General features: G+C 38.6%; 1 protein-coding gene across 1 annotated transcript in view; it reads left to right on the top strand.

The window, feature by feature from the left end:
• Positions 1-1,629: 1,629 nt before the first annotated feature.
• Positions 1,630-18,550, top strand: part of tacr1a (substance-P receptor-like) — a 58,179-nt gene continuing 41,258 nt past the window's right edge. The window contains exon 1 of the mRNA NM_001278897.1: positions 1,630-2,033. Within this exon, the coding sequence (NP_001265826.1) occupies positions 1,630-2,033 (404 nt within the window). The remainder of the gene's footprint in view (positions 2,034-18,550) is intronic.

Here is an 18,550-nt window from a genome sequence, read left to right as displayed (position 1 = left end):
CATTCTCAGTTTAAGTTTAGTTTTTCATTTCTGCACTTCAGTGCACTATCTTTTCAGCTGCTTTCTTAGTTAAATACTTATTTAGTCTGTTAAAGATTTATTTATTTAGATTTTTTTTTTACAGTCAGTCTTTGCTAGAGCCTGTTGCCTTAACCCCTTTGTTCTCTGTCTCTGAACAACCATGCACGTGACCATTTTGGGCAGTAAATTTACTGTCATATGTTGACTGGATGAAAGAGGTGGCTTAACTAAGACAGGTTCAAACAACAATCTGTTGATTTGAAATAAATTGAAGCTGCTCATACAATCATAGATCAGAAAGGATTTTTGCTATGTGTGTGGGCAGATTGAATAATAGCCAAAAGGTGAAAGCGTGACAGTCATGGCAGCAAAAGTGGAAGCAAAACGTTTTCTTTACTTTGACACTTGGAATGTTTCTGTTGTATTTAGTGAAATGTGGAAGTTCTGCCATAATTGACCTGCTTGCAGTGCATTAAATACCATGGATAATGCACCTTTGTTTTAAACTAAAAGCTCACAAGAGCGAGACAAAAAACATGACAAAGGGACAAACAGCTCTCACCGAGACTGGTGGATTCTAAAGGTAGCCGTTTCTAAAAATGTGTTACATGGACCAAGTAAAATTAAAATCACTTGTTTTTCTTTTCATTTTTTTTCCCCATTTCTATAAATTATAAATCAAATGTTGTACATGTTCCTGAATGTTCAGTTCACAAATATGAAACCAAGAGGGGGCAGTGAGAACCAATGTTGGAATTTTAGCGCAGCGCATCATTGAACACCACATCATATAAGACAATCAATGAGATATGCAGTATACTATGAGGTTAACTATTTCAGCATCAGCACATGATAAATACAGACTCTGGGAGTGCTTTTGTTGAACTTTTGCTTTCAAAAATTTTTCTTTACTGCCTGCCTGATTATTTTAAGCCTCTTTGCCAGATTGATGTAACATTGTCCCCCCCCCCCCCTGCCCCATCCGTATGTTGTATTATTGTCGACAGATGAATAATACGCAAATTAAATCAGATAGAGGGCATTTAAGCATGATAATCCGTCTGGAGTCCCCATGCGGTTTTATTCGGAAGGAATGAATAACTTACCTCGCTCATCCATAATCATAATCACTGAGCCTGCCCATTGGACGGGTGCGTACTAGCTCCCTTCATAAGTGGGAGTGCAGCTGCTCAGATCGAACAGAGAAACTCGAAGAAGGCGCTCAGACTCTGAGGGTGAGAGGACGAAGCTGAGCGTTCTGTTGTGTGAGACACGATAAGGCAGCGCGCACTCCTTCTACTGCTGTGCCGCGCGTAAAAGCCGTTCCATTTTTTTACGCACAGTCTAGAGTGGCAGATTTTTGAGATTTTGTCGAACCTAAGGTTTAAGATATCTTTTTATATGAATTTCAAGACAGAGAGGCCTTCAGGTGGACACTTTGCCGAGATCAGTCTGAACTATAATCGGGAAAAGGAGGCATTTTCCCCCAAATGAGCGCAAGGTTGCAAGGTTTTCTGAAGTGACCTTTTCTTCACTGTTTCACCGGAATTATTCACTTCAAGTCGTAATGTTCAGTGGGTAGTCTCCACTTGCTGTCACAACAATAGAATGGATCCTCTGTTTAATACAAGCGCTGTGCCAAATTGGACTGCGAGCCCCAACGACACCGACAACGACAAAGAGTACGGGAACCAGTTTGTGCAGCCTGTCTGGAGAATCGTCCTCTGGGCTATTGCCTACAGTTGTATCGTTATAGTGTCAACAGTAGGCAATGTTACGGTGATCTGGATCATTATGGCGCACAAACGCATGAGGACTGTCACCAACTACTTTTTGCTGAACCTGGCTTTCGCCGAAGCCTCCATGTCCACCTTCAACACGGTGATCAACTTTGTCTACGCAGTGCACAACGAGTGGTACTTTGGACTGGTCTACTGCCGATTCCAAAACTTCTTTCCAATCGCCGCTGTCTTCGCCAGCATCTACTCCATGTCTGCGATCGCTCTGGACAGGTACGTATGCTGCTCACGCTGCGCTTGTGTCGATAAAAGACAGATGACAACATATGTGTGGAGAAAAACAAAAACCTTACAATACATAAAGTTCCATAACATGTTTTTTTTCCTCTGTTAAAATTTATATTAGTGAGAACAATTTAGAATTGCTTGGTTAATAATGCAGAAATATGACACATTTTCTAAACGCAGAGATAAAGGAGTTCATGGTGATAAAACCTTATTTAAAATCAGATTTCAAAATCTCATGATGGAGTTTTGCTGCAGTCTGCACATCAATGCAGTCTCTTAAATCTGAGCTGTGCATAGAGCCCCCCTCCCCAACAAAACAAAGATTGATTGTTTTAAACATTTGCAATAGATAAATGATTTAGACAAGCAAGTGCAGCTCCCAAAAGCAGATTGTTCAAAATTGTTATGACCTTGTGGCATCATCTGTTCATATAAATATGTAAAAGTCTGTCAGAAGATAATAGTGCTTTCTCTATTTAATGGGCATCTCCTCTACACAATGCCATAGAATGAAAATGAATATGTAAAAACCAAAGTTCTGTTGGAATGTGTAACATGTTCTGTGTGTTTGTGTCACTGTCTCACTGTTTTAACAGGTTTGTCTTGTTGTGCATTCATATGAAGTGTGTGTTTGAGGGTGCAGATTTAGTCCTGGATGCATGAGTTCCACATCTGAGCCAAAGTCGGATAAAGCCCCAAACATGATCATTTTTTGCCTCTTTTTTGTCTTTTTTGCATATGGCAGGTCACATAATGGAAATAGCTGGCAGGTCTTTTTAATCAATTTTAGCAAGAAATGTGTGATTGACATTTTTTGAGAGCTCCAAAGAGACAGAAAACAACAAAAAAGATTAGAGTGGCATCACGCCACAGTATAAACACCTCACTTCCCTGCTGCCAGTTTGCTTTAAATCTGTATGAGAAAACATTCTCATTCCTTCCTGTTAAAAAATGAAGTTTTATTTTTGCAGGAAAGCAATTAAATGAATTTGTTAATCCAGTGGAAGAGGTAATGAAAACAATTTTAATCAGAGGTGAGGAAAGTTTTTTATAAGGGGAATCAACTAATCTTTTCCTTTTCAAATTCTTGATTTCTCTGAGCTGAAGAGCTCCCGTGTATTTTTAGATGTGACACCCTCTGAAAAATACAAATGGAGATCTGTGGGATCTCATCACAGGTAGTGTTGAGACTCTGCTTCATTGTATTGTCTGCTGTGAGAGTGCCATGGGGTTCCTGCACTGCACAATTCACAGATTATCAGTAAAGCTGGGTGCCAACAACAGTGTGTTGGCTTCTTCAAAACAGCCCACCTGCAGCCTCCAGGCTCATGAAGTCGTTCAAAGGATGCAACATGTTTTTCTTGGATTTTATTTTTTCTAGCTTTAAAGGAAACTGAGCTTAAGAACTATATCAGTTAAGACTTTCATATATTATCACTTATTAAATCGCAACTTTTATGTATATCATTATTTTGCTCTGCCAGTCATAAAAATGCCTTTCGAGGCAAACCATCCAAGTTGTGCCCTATCCCTTCCCTATCTTCTCTGGGATAGGCTCCAGCATCTCTGTGACCCTTAAAGGGATTGAGCAGGTTTAGAAAATGGATGGTCAAAAAAAGACATGAAAAACAGTAACTTTGGTCAGTGAGTTGAAGTTAAATTTAAATTAATTTAAGCAAGAACTAATTCAAGGCTTGATGTGAACCTGAACTTGGTTTTAGTATTTATTAACAAAATGTCTGGCTTAATTTTTTTCACTCCTAAAGGGACAGCTGTGGCTTGGAGGTAGAGGAGTCTCCTAGGGAACAGTTGGCGGTTCCATCTCAAAGTGCCTTTAGGCAAGACACTGTTTGCTGAGTTCTCTCTGGCGGGTTAAGCTAAGCGGCATGGCCGCTTCCTCAGTAGTGTATTATTGTGGGAGAAAGTGAGTACCGGTAAATGAGAAGCCGCGTAAAAGTGTGTTGAGTACCAGTAGCCAATAAAGTACTATCCAAGTGCAGACTGTTTACTATTTTCCATCATAATTAACACAATCCAGATGATCAGCAGCTCTTTCAGTGTTGTTCTTTTGATAATGTGTTAAAATCGATACAGTAACAACACTGTGGACTCAGCCAAAAACAAAAGTCCAATTGTTTTATAGGAGGCAGAGTTGCTATAAAGCAGTGCTTCTCAAAGGGGGGGCACGCAGAAGTAGCGGTTTTAGGCACGGGCACAAATTTGACAGGGCGCGTTGGTGACAGGGGCTCAGTGCTTGGAGAAAAATCTGCGCCACTATGGAATTATTATTATCTGTTATATGACAGAGTTTGTAACAGCCTGAAACCTGTGAACTGCCGTCCCTGCAACTGCGCGCTCCTGTCACACGCGTGTGTGAGAAGGAAAGGGGAGGGATAGTGTGCTCAGGCTGCCAGGTGGAACCGCACACGCGGAACGCTGCCTAGATTGCACAACACCAGGATCATCGCATGCCTTTAGATTCCTTAGCTCATGCTAATAATGTCATTCTTTATGAACTATTGTAGACATTTTGATGACACTTTATTTTCCATAAATGTATTCTTTGTCTGCCTGTGGTTTAGTTGGTGTCAGTATTTGACAGAAAGACAGCAGGTAATGCAGTAAAACAGCTGCACTTTATGAGATCATAAATAAACAATCCACCTTTTAAAAAAAATCAGCACAATGTTTTTTACCTATTTCTTCAGACTAAAAACGTTAAATATATTGATGCTGCTGTGTTAATGTTTCAGATCAATTTACATTTAATATTATTTATTGATTGAATTATTTTTCTCTGCAATGTGTCTAGTTTAAATAAGGAATGACAGATTTTTTTTTATATCAGGCACTCTAAGCTACTTTTCTGTTTCAGAGTATAACAGGGTTTCTGTGCGGCTAAATAAAGTTAAAATTTGTTGAAAGTGGATTTATGTTGCTTTTTTTCTTTTTTTAATGTTAAAAGATACAATTTCAGGTATACTTAAACAATTTCCTAGGGGGGCCTTGCAAAAAATAATTGAGAAGCACTGTTATAAACAATCACATCTATCCGCCCGTCCATCCATCCATCCATCCATCCATCCATCCATCCATCCATCCATCCATCCATCCATCCATCCATCCATCCATCCATCCATCCATCCATCCATCCATCCATCCATCCATCCATCCATCCATCCATCCATCCATCCATCCATCCATCCATCCATATCCCTTCCAGGGGGTTAGCTGGAGCCAACCCAGTTAATGTTGGGCGAAGGTGGGGTACACCCTGAACAGATTGCCAGTCTGTTGCTGGGCCACACAGTCACATGCGCACCTTGAGAGAATTTAGCGACACCTATTAGAATAAGAAGCATGTTTTTGGACCGAGGGACGAAGCCGAAGAAAACTCTTGCATGTGTGAGGAGAACATGTAAACTCCACACAAAAGGGTCCAGCCGGGATCCATACCAAGGCCTTCTCACTGTGAGGCGCAACCGCTAACCTCTGCGCCTCCGTGCAGCCCCATCCACAAGTCCTGAGCAGCAGAAAGAAAACCAGCTAGTCCCAATAGTGCCCTGCCTATGAATTATTCATAGGCACCCCCTGCCAATTTCAGGAATGGCATCAAGTCAATATACATCTTTTTTATGATTTGCTCTTCAGACTTACTCTATGGGCTGTTTTTCCCCAGAAAATAGCTCAAATAAATTACTCTGTTTATATACAGAACAGTTCATTTGTATTCATTCTGCTGATGAACTGGACTTGGGTTCACTTACCCTTGTGTCTGGAAAAGCACACATCTCTGGTCTGATCTTCAACAAATATCTGGTAAACCTTTGGTTTCACCAATCAATCAATGGAGACTGTTTTGTTGATCAGCTTTTGTGTGGACCCATTTCCGGCCCTATATGAGTTTTTTTTTTTTTTTTTTTTTTGGAGGGGGTTCAGTTACCACAGAGTTTCTTTAGATATTTTTAAACATATGAGTTTCTGGCAACGGAAATTCAAACCTTTCCGAAACCTTAAATGTTAATAAAAACATAAAGAACGGGAACTAATAAAACATCCCTGCCATCTGTCAGCATGCAAACATTATACAACATCACTTTTTACTTAATATTCTAACCAGGAAACAATGATATCATAAACTTGAGAAAGCACATTTCTTTTAAGAGAAATATTGCGCTGGATATTTTTTTGAGGCACACTTGCTCGAGTATCAACTCCAAGGTCATCTGGCCCCGACGAGCCAATCTGAGGACTGCTATTGCAGTGAAGGTGTGAACACTCTGAAAAAGCAGAGTGGAGAGATTTTATTGTCGCTGCGGCTCTTGGATGCATTTGCCTGGCTGATGCTGAAGCAGTTTTACTAGTTTCCTTACTGCTTCTGCACTCATTGCTCACTTTTTTTAGACATATTCTTATGTCCATTTTACCAATTTTACAACAATACAGAGTGCACAACTGAAACATTAAGTTAGCAACCAGTCCTGGGGGGGGGACCGGATTTGTGTATTTGTTTGGACCAAAAAGCAGTGATGGGACCATTGTAAAATTTTAGCAAGAGCTTGTTTTAAACCTTTTAGCCTAGAAGTTTTAACTTAATGAATTTAATTTCACAGTTAAATAATTTGCATTTCAGCACACTTGTCCACAATCTCTAATTCATTGATCGTGGGAATGTTAGCTCAACTGGCTAATGCTAGCTGTTGTTGGAACCTGAAAGCAGCAACCCAGGACACAAAATCATAATCCAGGTTGCAGCACACCTCAAATATCAACACATGTCTTTGCTCATATCTCTGTTTCTAACTGTATATACATACAGTCCCATCAGGGAAATATGAATGATAATCCATAGAATTCAATGGAGCAGTGGCTACTGAGAATATTGGAGAGCCTGATGATGCGGGGGCCTCCCAGAGGAATCCACTAATCAACACAACATGGGGAGACACAACTGTCGAGACAACAGACGCATGCACAACTCCAGCACACATTTCTTTTTTTGCTCTATAGGAATGTTCTTTTTTGGTGAGGGGTGTGTCTTTTTTCTATTTTGTAAATCAGAGTTCTTGCCAGTGATATTTTTGGAAAAATTATCCCTTCAGGATGCTTAGAGCTGCTAAATAAGCCCCATGTGTTTTCAAAGAACTGGACTATTTAATTTTTATTTATTTATTTATTTTCATTTTTGGCTCAAAATTCAAGGTACTGGATTTTTTACCAATAAAACCCTGGGACATGGAAATCCAAATGAAACACACACACACACACACACGCACACCTACACACACACATTGTACTTTCGGCAATTTAACAGCAGTTTGTGACATACTATTTTGTGAGGTTTTATTTTTTTAATGTTATATTTTTGTTCAGTGTAAAATATGTATGTAAAACATATTTTAAGGAAAAAAAAATACTAAAGAAAATTAAGCTTTTTTAAATTAAACATTATTGTGCAATATTGCTATCAATTATTGCACATGCGAGACTTCATTTTACAAAATGAACATTTGGATAAAGGCACGAATAAAAAAATAGTTCTTAATGTTAAATATTCAAAGTACGCATTTTTAGGTAATCTCAATGCTAAACTCGTTGTTTAAGATGCATGTATTCACATGTAATTATGGAGATAATATAAGATAATGGTCTTTAAGATGAAGAATAATAATAAAAAAGGAAGGGATTAGCCCAGAGCTTTTGAAAGAAAGCCTAATGGAGTGCATTCCTAATGTGCAAACCCGACTGGAAAGTTGGATGGATAAATGAATAGATGGATGGATGGATGGATAGACAGATGGACCACTACACAGTTTGGTCAGTCTTTAATGTGGTTAGAATTAGCCAGAAGGAAAAAGATGTCTGTGAAAAAAAATAAAAATAGGGCACCACGAACTGATGACTTCATCATTTCTTGCAGCACTGGAGCAGAAAACCAGACAATAAACATCCACCTATTCAATAACCGTTCTGTCCAAATGATGATTCGTTTATAATCTCAAGGTAATTTAAAACTGCAACTACTGGAATGTTAATTAGGGTAGAAATACCAGAAAGATAGGGAAAACCTCAAAATGTTTTCTTTCCAACTAAAGTAATTGGAGGATTAAATTGCAAATAATTGAAGACTTCACTTTAGAGTCTGACTCCTTGAAGATTGTTAAGTCCTTTTCCATATATACTGCTTTAGGATTTTTCTGCCAAAATGGAGCAAATTCTAAAGAGCATGCTGTAGCAAAATGCAAAAAAATAAACGTTTTTACACAGGGGCGGCCTAAATACAGCTCTAGGGTCGTACCGGTATGTGACCCTTTAAACTATTTAATCTGACTAGCCAAACTGGGATAAATTATATTGATAATTCTTATTTGTGTTTTTTTTTTCCTGCATTATGGTGTCTCCCCATAAATGGTGCTCTACAAATAAACTGACCTTTGTTTAGGTGAAGAAAGTTATTCTAGATTTGTTTGGTGTTGGGAGATTTGTTGTTTTTCCAACGTTTATTTGGGTTTTTAAATTCAGACTGTAATTTTTCCCCATCATTCCAACACCACATAAACGCACCATTTCTCTAATTTGCATTTTTCCTTGAGGGACATCAACCCACGGGGACAATGCAATTGGCATTAAAATGAGAACAAAAGCTGCAGTTATGAAATAAAGAAAAAGTGCTTAAAATACATTTTTTAAAATTTTTAATTAAAAATGAATCATGTTTTTATATGTAATGTGATTGTTTGTTTATTAATTAATGGGGACAACATACGAATACATTATGGTTAAAAAGCACAGATGCTTGCACTAGATTGTAGCTTAATAGCTAATTTTTATCAGTAATCCCTTTACAAAACAATACATTATGACTGAACATTACTTATCAAATTAAGAGGGGTTATTTTAAAAAAAGAAAAGCAATATAAAACATGTTTTACCAATTTACAAAAGAAAAAAACACAAAACACAACCCTACAATTTAGAATAAAACAATTACACCAATAGTCTGGTTCGCTGATGGCCATCACATCTGATGGCGAAATACGGCCTGTTAATGTGAATGTGAGCAAGACTGATGCTTCAGAATCCATGGTTTGGCAGCTCGTCTGTGTGTCTGACCAATACGTAAAAGTTCATACTCAATTTTTTAATGCCAACACATCGTAGTCAAAACACAATCAGGCATAATGTCATTATGATGGACACCACTGGTTTAACCTTGGGAAACGAGGAGAAAAGAAAAGTACAACAATAGTGCACTCCTATTGGTTTCATGGGGTGTAACTTGTACGGTTTAGTGCAGCAATCACAAAACCCCGGTCATTAAAACGTGTATTACAGTAACACAATGAATTCATGAGTTTACCTGAAAGGTGTCTAAAAGAAGCAAATGCTGTTGCACATCAAGATAATCTGAGGTACAGTACAGACCAAAAGTTTGGACACACCTTCTCATTCAAAGAGTTTTCTTTATTTTCATGACTATGAAAATTGTAGATTCACACTGAAGGCGTCAAAACTATGAATTAAAACATGTGGAATTATACACATAACAAAATAGTGTGAAACAACTGAAAATATGCCTTTTTGTAGGTTCTTCAAAGTAGCCACCTTTTGCTTTGATCACCTCTTTGCACACTCTTGGCATTCTCTTGATGAGCTTCAAGAGGTAGTCACCTAAAATGGTCTTCCAAAAGTCTTGAAGGAGTCCCCAGAGATGCTTAGCACTTGTTGGCCCTTTTGCCTTCACTCTGCGGTCCAGCTCACCCCAAACCATTTAGATTGGATTCAGGTCCAGTGACTGGAGGCCAGGTCATCTGCACCACTCTAGCCCTTACACAGACTGGAGGTGTGGTGGGGTCATTGTCCTGTTGAAAAATAAATTATGGTCCAACTAAATGCAAACCGGATGGAATAGCATGCCGCTGCAAGATGCAGTGGTAGCCATGCTGGTTCAGTATGCCTTCAATTTGGAATAAATGCCCAACAGTGTCACCGGCAAAGCACCCCCACACCATCACACCTCCTCCTCCATGCTTCACGATGGGAACCAGGCATATAGAGTCCATCCATTCACCTTTTCTGTGTCTCAGAAAGACACGGTGGTTGGAACCAAAAATCTTCAATTTGGACTCATCAGACCAAAGCACAGATTTCCACTGGTCTAATGTCCATTCCTTGTGTTCTTTAGTCCAAACAAGTCTCTTCTGCTTGTTGCCTTTCTTTAGCAGTGGTTTCCTAGCAGATATTCTACCATGAAGGCCAGATTCACACAGTGTCCTGTAAACAGTTGTAGAGCTGTGTCTGCTGCTTGAACTCTGTGTGCCATTGACCTGGTCTCTGAGCTGCTGTTAACCTGCCATTTCTGAGGCTGGTGACTCGGATGAACTTATCCTCCGCAGCAGAGGTGACTCTTGGTCTTCCTTTCCTGGGGCGGTCCGTATGTGAGCCAGTTTCTTTGTAGCGCTTGATGGTTTTTGTGACTGCACTTGGGGACACTTTCAAAGTTTTCCCAATTTTTCAGACTGACTGACCTTCATTTCTTAAAGTAATGATGGCCCCTCTTTTTCTGTACTTAGCTGCTTTTTTCTTGCAATAATACAAATTCTAACAGTCTATTCAGCAGGACTATCAGCTGTGGATCCACCTGTCTTCTGCACAACACAACTTGTGGTCCCAACCCCAGATATAAGGCAAGAAATCCCACTTATTAAACCAGACAGGGCACACCTGTGAAGTGAAAAACATTTCAGGTGACTACCTCTTGAAGCTCATCAAGAGAATGCCAAGAGTGTGCAAAGCAGTAATCAAAGCAACAGGGTGGCTACTATGAAGAGCCTACAATATGACATATTTTCTGTTGTTTCATATGTTTATTTTATGTATATAATTCCACATGTGTTAATTCACAGTTTTGATGCTTTCAGTGTGAATCTAGAATTTTCATAGTCATGCAAGAAAACTCTTTGAATGAGAAAGTGTGTCCACACTTTTGGTCTGTACTTAATGTCAAAATCAAAATTTTATTTTTTAAAGATACCAGACTTTTTTTCACTCCTCTTGTATTTAATAAATAATAAAACAACCTGCAACAATTAAATAGCATTTTTACACACACATGGCAAAAAGATTAAATTAGTTGTGGTCAATAACTTCGTTTTCGGCACAATTTACTTATTTGGATGATGTTTAACAGCTTGTTCAGATGATATATTTCTTAGATTATGAAAGCTCCAGAGAGCAGGTGCTGGGATTTCAGAGACATTTCAGAGTGATGGATACTTTCTAATATTAAGAATGCATTAATGTGCTCAGTGTAGTGTGGAGACTGTGACTGATGCTCATTATTATTTAATTTAGCAGTGCCGTTTTTCTCCTCTATTTAGTTAGGTCTTGTGCACAGCTGCCACTGATCGCTGCTCTTGGTCTTTTGTTTGAAATGCTGAAAATCACTTTCCCCTGTTCGCTAGAGCAGTGCTTGAACAAAACATTTCATAGCTTACTTAAGCTGAAGTTCCAAACACTGATCATTCTGAATGAGCTGCGGGGGAGCCACAAGCAAGAATTTTTAAGTACCCAGTTATTCTAAGATACCCTTGATTAGACTGATTGGATAGAAAAACTAAAGCATTTTATGTAAATTACATAATTTACATCATACGAAGTGTTGTATAATGCAAGCTGTGTTGAGGAATCAACATTATAGTAATAGTAGATAAATATAATGTTTCGTTTAAAAGTTACTTAATGAGACAAAATGCTGCATAGCTCAAACAATTCTTTAAATCACTGCACTTAGAAATAAAAAGAGATGAAATTTCTCACAATTCAGCATTCAGCAAAATATAGTTTTCTAAGAATTCACAACAGGCCAGCTTGTGAACTTTAAGGTAGTGATGTGGACTCCATGTTATTTTGTTCATTCTGATATCAATAAAAAAGGGGTTTGGTTGTGTCTAATTTTACTTTGAAATGCAGTTATATTTGGGTCTAATTTCTGTATAACATGGCTTTGCTTAGAGCTGACACCTTGCAGTACAACTTCTTTGCAGGTAAATGCTTATACGTGTTCTCTTCATGGAACTCTTTGGGAATTTTAGGTATCCACAGGAATGACAGATGGGCCTGTTTGTTCTAAACTGGCAGTGGCCGACAATCTGGGCCTTGCTTGCCTCTGGTGTATCACGCTGCTTGTACAATGGCAGCTTCCATTGTGGTGAGACCTTGGCAAGCCTTTGCAGTATAAAATAGAAACAGGAAGTACAAGGATTTGGGCTTATTTTAAAATTGCAGTTTTCTTTTTTAGTAATTCTGAACTGAGCAAATGTTCCTTAGAATGTAAAATGGATTTTTAAACATCTAATCTATGTTTCACTATTTTCAGATATGCAACCATTTCTGTAGAAAAAAAACCCCTCAGAACTTCTTTAATTTTCCATATTTTCACATAATTTAATTTATAAGGCACAGTTGAAAGCCTAATCCGGAGAGCCTTTTATATATATTCATTCTGGTTACTGATGTCAAAGTGATTTTAAGAGGTACACTGGTTGGGTTATTGTGAATTTGCTACCTTGGCTAACGTGTAGAGGTGTCAGATTGTTTTAAGTGTTACTAACAAATATGGAGTTAGCTTAGTCCAGGGGTGGGCAATTCCAGGCCTCGAGGGCCGGTGTGTCTGCATGATTTCCAGATACTCTTGCCCTACTCATGGCTGATTACCTGGTTCAGGTGTGTCCAGCCAATAATCTTGCCCTACTGATGGCTGATTACCTGGTTCAGGTGTGTCCAGCCAATCAGAACATGCCAGAGCAGGGTATGCTGGAAAACATGCAGGACTGCGGCCCTCAGTGCCCACCTCTGGCTTAGTCACAGACATTTTTGTGGGCGGTATCAGTCTGTTTTTTTACATGTTGCAAACAAAGTTGGGTATTACAGACACTGTTTATATGCAAATGTAGCTGGGGCTTAACTAAACAGACCACTTTAGCCTACTCTGAGGTTTAGTTTAGTTTAGCCATTACCGATTGAATTCTATCACTTCATGTTCTTTATGATTTCATGCTAACTATACAATTACCGGTAGGAAGCCCATTGAGATGACTATTGTTGTAATATTGGGTTATATAAATAAAATTGAATTTAATTGAATTAATGTAGCTAATGCTTCTAATCTTACTGTGAACATAGTAAAGTCTGGCTGACTGACAGACTTATCTCTGACTCTTTTGTCTTGCTTTTTACATTTCTTTTAAATATTTCATTTCAAACACAATATGAAAATAAACACAAGTGTTAAAAAAGGCAGATAAAACTAAAAGAAAATGTGCTTAAAAAGAAGTGGGTAGAAGAAAAATCCTGTAAGATCACACCCCTTTTTTTAAAATATCTTTTGTTGTGCATATTCCTATTTACAGTTTTTTTTCCAAGTCTAATTACCTTCAGTATAGCACCTGTGCAGAAGTGACATTGACGAACATTTGGTTTGTGTTTACTGGAAGCAAGTTAGTTCTGGCTTTAAACATAGGGATTGCTGTTTTAAGTTTAACTAGTTCTAATTTCAACAAATCCGAATTTTAAAAACAGGGCATTTGCATGTGCTTTTCTTGTAAGATATACAAACACTGTAAACTTGATTTATAAGTATTTCCCCAAACTTCGACACTGCACTGTAAATATGTTATTATCAGGGAAGGTATTAGGAAACCTGCTTTGTGAGTACGATGCATTTTTCCCAACACTGCTATGCCTTTAGCAGTCCATAATTACTCCAAGGAACTCGGTTTCCGTCACTCTTTCCACCACATGATTATCAATAGCAACTTTTATTTCTGAATCTGCAGGAATATGGTGATTTTCAAAAATCATGAATTTAGTTTTGTTAACATTGCGTGAGAGTTTATTTATGTCAAACCATTGTTATAGTTTTCCCAACTCTGTATTTACTATTTTGACAACTTCCCTAAGATTCTCCCCTGTACATCCTATACGTGTGTCGTCGACATATAAAAAGTATTTGAGTTTATTTGACACCATGTGTATGTCATTTAGATATCGGATGAACAGTTTTGGACCTAATATTGACCCTTGTGGTACTCCATGGGTTAAATTTAGCAGGGATGATTTACAATTTTCTAGTTGAACTAACTGCTGCCTGTTTTTAATGTAACTGTTTAACAAATTTAATGCCAATCTTCGGATTCCATATATTCCCAATTTATTTACCAAAATGTTACAATCAATAGAGCCAAACGCCTTTTTCAGATGGATGAACACTCCTACAACTTATTATCTGTGCCATTTATAATGCAGCTTATAGTTCGGTACACCTTATATATGACATAAATTCAGAAAGGATTATTCATTGACGGTGCACCTTATAATCCGGTGCATCCTATAGAGCGTGAAATAAGGTAAGATTATCGGTTAATTTAGCTTCCTTCTCTTAGAAACAATTGAGAGATCCATCCAGACAGATTTAAGCCCAATAGTTTGAAATTGAACAGGTAAAAAAAGGCATCAGAACCATTTGAAGGGATTTCAATACAAAACAAAATTCAACTTAAATATCAACTATTTCCTTTGTTTAACCATTTAAAATAAATGAGTATTTAAAACTGTTTTTCAGTCTTCCCAGGTTTTGGTCTCTCATGAGTTATTACCACTTCTAACACTCGCTAAGGAAGACACATGAAGATTATTGAGAGCTCCACAATTATGCAAGATACCTAAATATATTTATTTTTTAAAATGTAATTTAATTACATTTTTTGGATAAATATTATCTAGCTCATTCAGTTTCGATAACTTCCCTCAAGGTTTTTGTTCTGCAATATGTGTCCAGCAAATGTTAGAAAATCCTCTGCATATTGAATTTTAATGAGTCATTTATATGCTAAGAGACCCCTAACACAAGCTTTTCATAAATGTTTATAAAGTCATTAGTGAATGTCTGTTGAACACCTAATAAAAGCGCTGCAAATGTAATTAATACGGCAGCTTTTATAAATATTGATAATCTGTTAATGAATTGTGCAGATACATTTGAATTGGATTTGGGTCAAAAGCCGTAAGCCTCAGTGCAGACGGTCTGAGGTTTAACTTTGATTTTTTTGTGTGGCTGTTGTTGGAACAAGCACAAAAAAGGTTTTGCACCAAAGCGACCCAGTAAATAGTTCATTTTATTTGCCGTGTTTTTGTTTGTGAAGGGATGTCTAATTTAAATAATCTTTGGTCTAAGCAGCGTCAACATGTGAGCTTTTATTACATACTACATACTCTAGAGATGGAAAAATCAAAATAAACATTTTTACCTTTTGAAATTTGAAAACTACACAAAGTAAATTACCATCCAGTGATGCACGGCAACAAATGTGAGCTGCTGGCTTTATCTGTCCCCGCTCAAATTATTTCTAAAGAAAAGTATATGCCAAGGAGTGGGAACATGTAAAACTTTGTGTTACTTGATGTTGCTGCAGCGTTCTGGATGTCACAGGCTGGAATACGAGCCTTCATGGGTGTTCACTGAAGGGAACCACAGCCTAGCAACTGTGTTTCCACTTGGCTGTCTTTCAGGCCCCTGAGCCGCTCCGTGTTGCCTCCCCCTCCACATTGCCTTCACCTGCCTGTTGTAGCTGTGTGATAAAGTACCTTTTAAGGCTTTTCACTTCTATTCAAAGGTCCCTGATATCTGTGAAAACTGTACGAGTAAAAATAAAAGTTGCGGAGAAAAACCGCCTCTGGCTTAAAACGGAATGAGAATTGACTGATCACAGTTTTCTCACTCACAGAACAGAGTTGTCAAAAGATCTGATTTCCCTCACCGAGGGAAGACATTTGCTCTGTCTCAGTGCCTTGATGACTAGTTGTAATAAACAATCCGGCTTGCTGCATCATCGGGTGTTTCCCTGGGAGAAAAATTAGATGCCAAGCTGCATCAAGCAAAAAATGTGTTCTCCCAATACAAGAAGCTGATAGTCCAGCTGTCAGACTGTATCTTTATGATGCAACAAATATCAGAAATCCTCTGCATCGTAAAGTAAACATCTTTAGTGACAGTGTTAATGTTTAACACCTAAAATCATCCCGTGGATATGTAAGCTGGGCAGTTTCTGATTATAAAAAGACATGAATTTAAAACAGTGTTTTACCTTACTGGGAAAGGAGTCAGAATGAAATTGACCATTAACCAATCAGGAGCTTCAGGGCTCCAGACTGCGAGCAATTGGTCGCATTTTGCGACCAAAATTTGAGAGTGTGCGACTGAATTTAACATCCAGTCGCACATGCGCGACCAGTAAATTTGCCTCCCCCACCCCTACGTATTTTTTTATACATTAAACTTGGAAGGGGCACGTCAATGATCAATGAAATAATCAATGAGACGCGAGCGCACACGCACGCAGGCCGACACACACACTGGCGCACATACTCATGAAACGCGAGCACGTACACTCTCGCGTGATGCCTGTGTGTGAGGCGGCCACTGCGTGTGAGAAGAAAGGGAAAGCCACTGTGAGTGGCTAAAATGCGTGTAGGGGGAGGGGCCTAGAGATAATTGAGTGCGCGTAAACATCTGTGGGAAGGAAACGGAGACAAATATCATCACAACCTGATATGTGCGTCTGAGCTATGAGCAAGCGAACTATTGATTCGTTCTTCCGACCTGCAGCTAGTGTACCAGTGCCAGAGTGTACAGCAGGGGTCTCAAACTCGCGGCACCCAAGATGATATTTTGCGGTCCCCGCCTTGATATGAAGGTTTAATGTTACTGGAGCCCGCTAGTTTGTACCTTAAAGTAAGAAACACTTTTTTATGTCACATTTTCTTCAAGTATAAACCATGACATGCTTATTTATTTATAGATCTAAATAACATGTTATAATGACAAAGCGAGACATTCCACAAAAGTTAAACATTAACTTTGGTTTATATCAGGAAAGGTAGCATCCTTATTTACACAAAGCCCTCGCATAAACACACAATGGTTATTGAGTGTGTGCCGTAATGAGTTAGAAGCACTAATGACGGTAAACACAAATAGTCTAATGCATGACATTTTCTGCCAATACTGTCATTACTGTTTTGGAAAAGGTCTTTATTATCTTTATGGTTACCAACACTTTTTGTCTGAACACCTAAAAGCAAACTAAAAAGTGTTCATTGAAGGGAACGTCACTCTCCTGGGTGCAGCAGCCGCTGGGACTTTTCTACCTTTGGTCCTGAATACTAAATCCGTGGTCCCCAACCTTTTTCACGCCATGGACCGGAATGACATCACACTAAGTTTTCACAGACCGGTCTTTAAGATGTAGGTGGATGAGTATTGTTGCTACGCTATGGTGTAGAAGGAACAGAGTCATAACAAGACAAAACCTGAGCTTTTATTTTGACGCGCATAACATTGTACATGGCACAGGTGTCATCATCCTCTCCCCTTCCCACACTCATGGTGCAAAAACGAAGTACTGTCTATTAAAGTAGCTTTCTTTTTTTGGAAGTCGAAGGCTCCTGTTGTTGTTTCCTGGCTGGGCGTTTTCTCCGTGGCAAAGAAACGTTCCAAAGACGTTTGTTTTTTACTCATATTGCTAGCTCTTGTGTTTTATTTTAGCGGTAACCTATCACGTGACTGAGAAGAGCGCCTTGGCCTGCGTCAAGAGTGACAGAGACGGATGTAACCGAGAATCTGACAATTTTTCAAAATAAAACCTCTGTCAGATTCCGAAATAGATAAAACGGAAGTCATGCAAGTTGTTTATTCTTTCTCTGCGGCCCGGTACTAAATGACCCACGGACTAGTACCAGTCCGCGGCCCGGGGGTTGGAGACCGCTGTACTAAATAATATTTCATTGCCATAGAAGTTTAGATTCTTGATATGCTTAAAATTAATCATTTAGCAGTTGGATGGCTCAGTTGGCTGATGAAGGACTGGGTTTACTTCCCAGTGCAGGTCCTTAGGCTAGCCCCTTCATGCTGCTGCCTCCCGGTTCCTTGAAAATACAGGGTTGTGTCAGGAAGTGCATCTGGCGTAAAAACTCTCTGCCAAAACAAAGTAAATCAGAATGAGCTGATTTGGTTTGGCGACCCCTGACGGGATGTACCCAAAGGTAAACAACCAGAATAACATATGTTTAAATGAAACAATAATTCAGACGGTCGGGTTATCATCATAGACTTAGTGCAGAGCTAAACTCATACACGCCAACTCATTCATTAGTCCATCTGAGTGTTTTGCAGATGTTTATTCTGCTCCAATTTCTCTCCAGATGGTTGATGTCACCAGTTTCAGTAGATTTAGTTTTGCTGTACTACAAAACACACTTGAACATAAAAGCATGTTTCCACTCAGATGTGTGAATTAAAAGTCACATTATTTTTAATCTGTTCTCCTGTTCATTTTAGTTTTTCTTTTTCTCTTTGGTCAGAAAATCCTTTTGCATTCTGGGCCTAACTAAACTAAAGTTTAGTGTGTCCAAATTTGACAAATTAAACAAAAACCATGGTCCAC

Source organism: Oryzias latipes, chromosome 9 (genome assembly GCF_002234675.1).
Source record: "Oryzias latipes chromosome 9, ASM223467v1".
Lineage (NCBI taxonomy): Eukaryota > Metazoa > Chordata > Actinopteri > Beloniformes > Adrianichthyidae > Oryzias > Oryzias latipes.
Note: the sequence above shows the minus strand (reverse complement) of the source record. Positions and strands in the feature narration are given on the sequence as shown.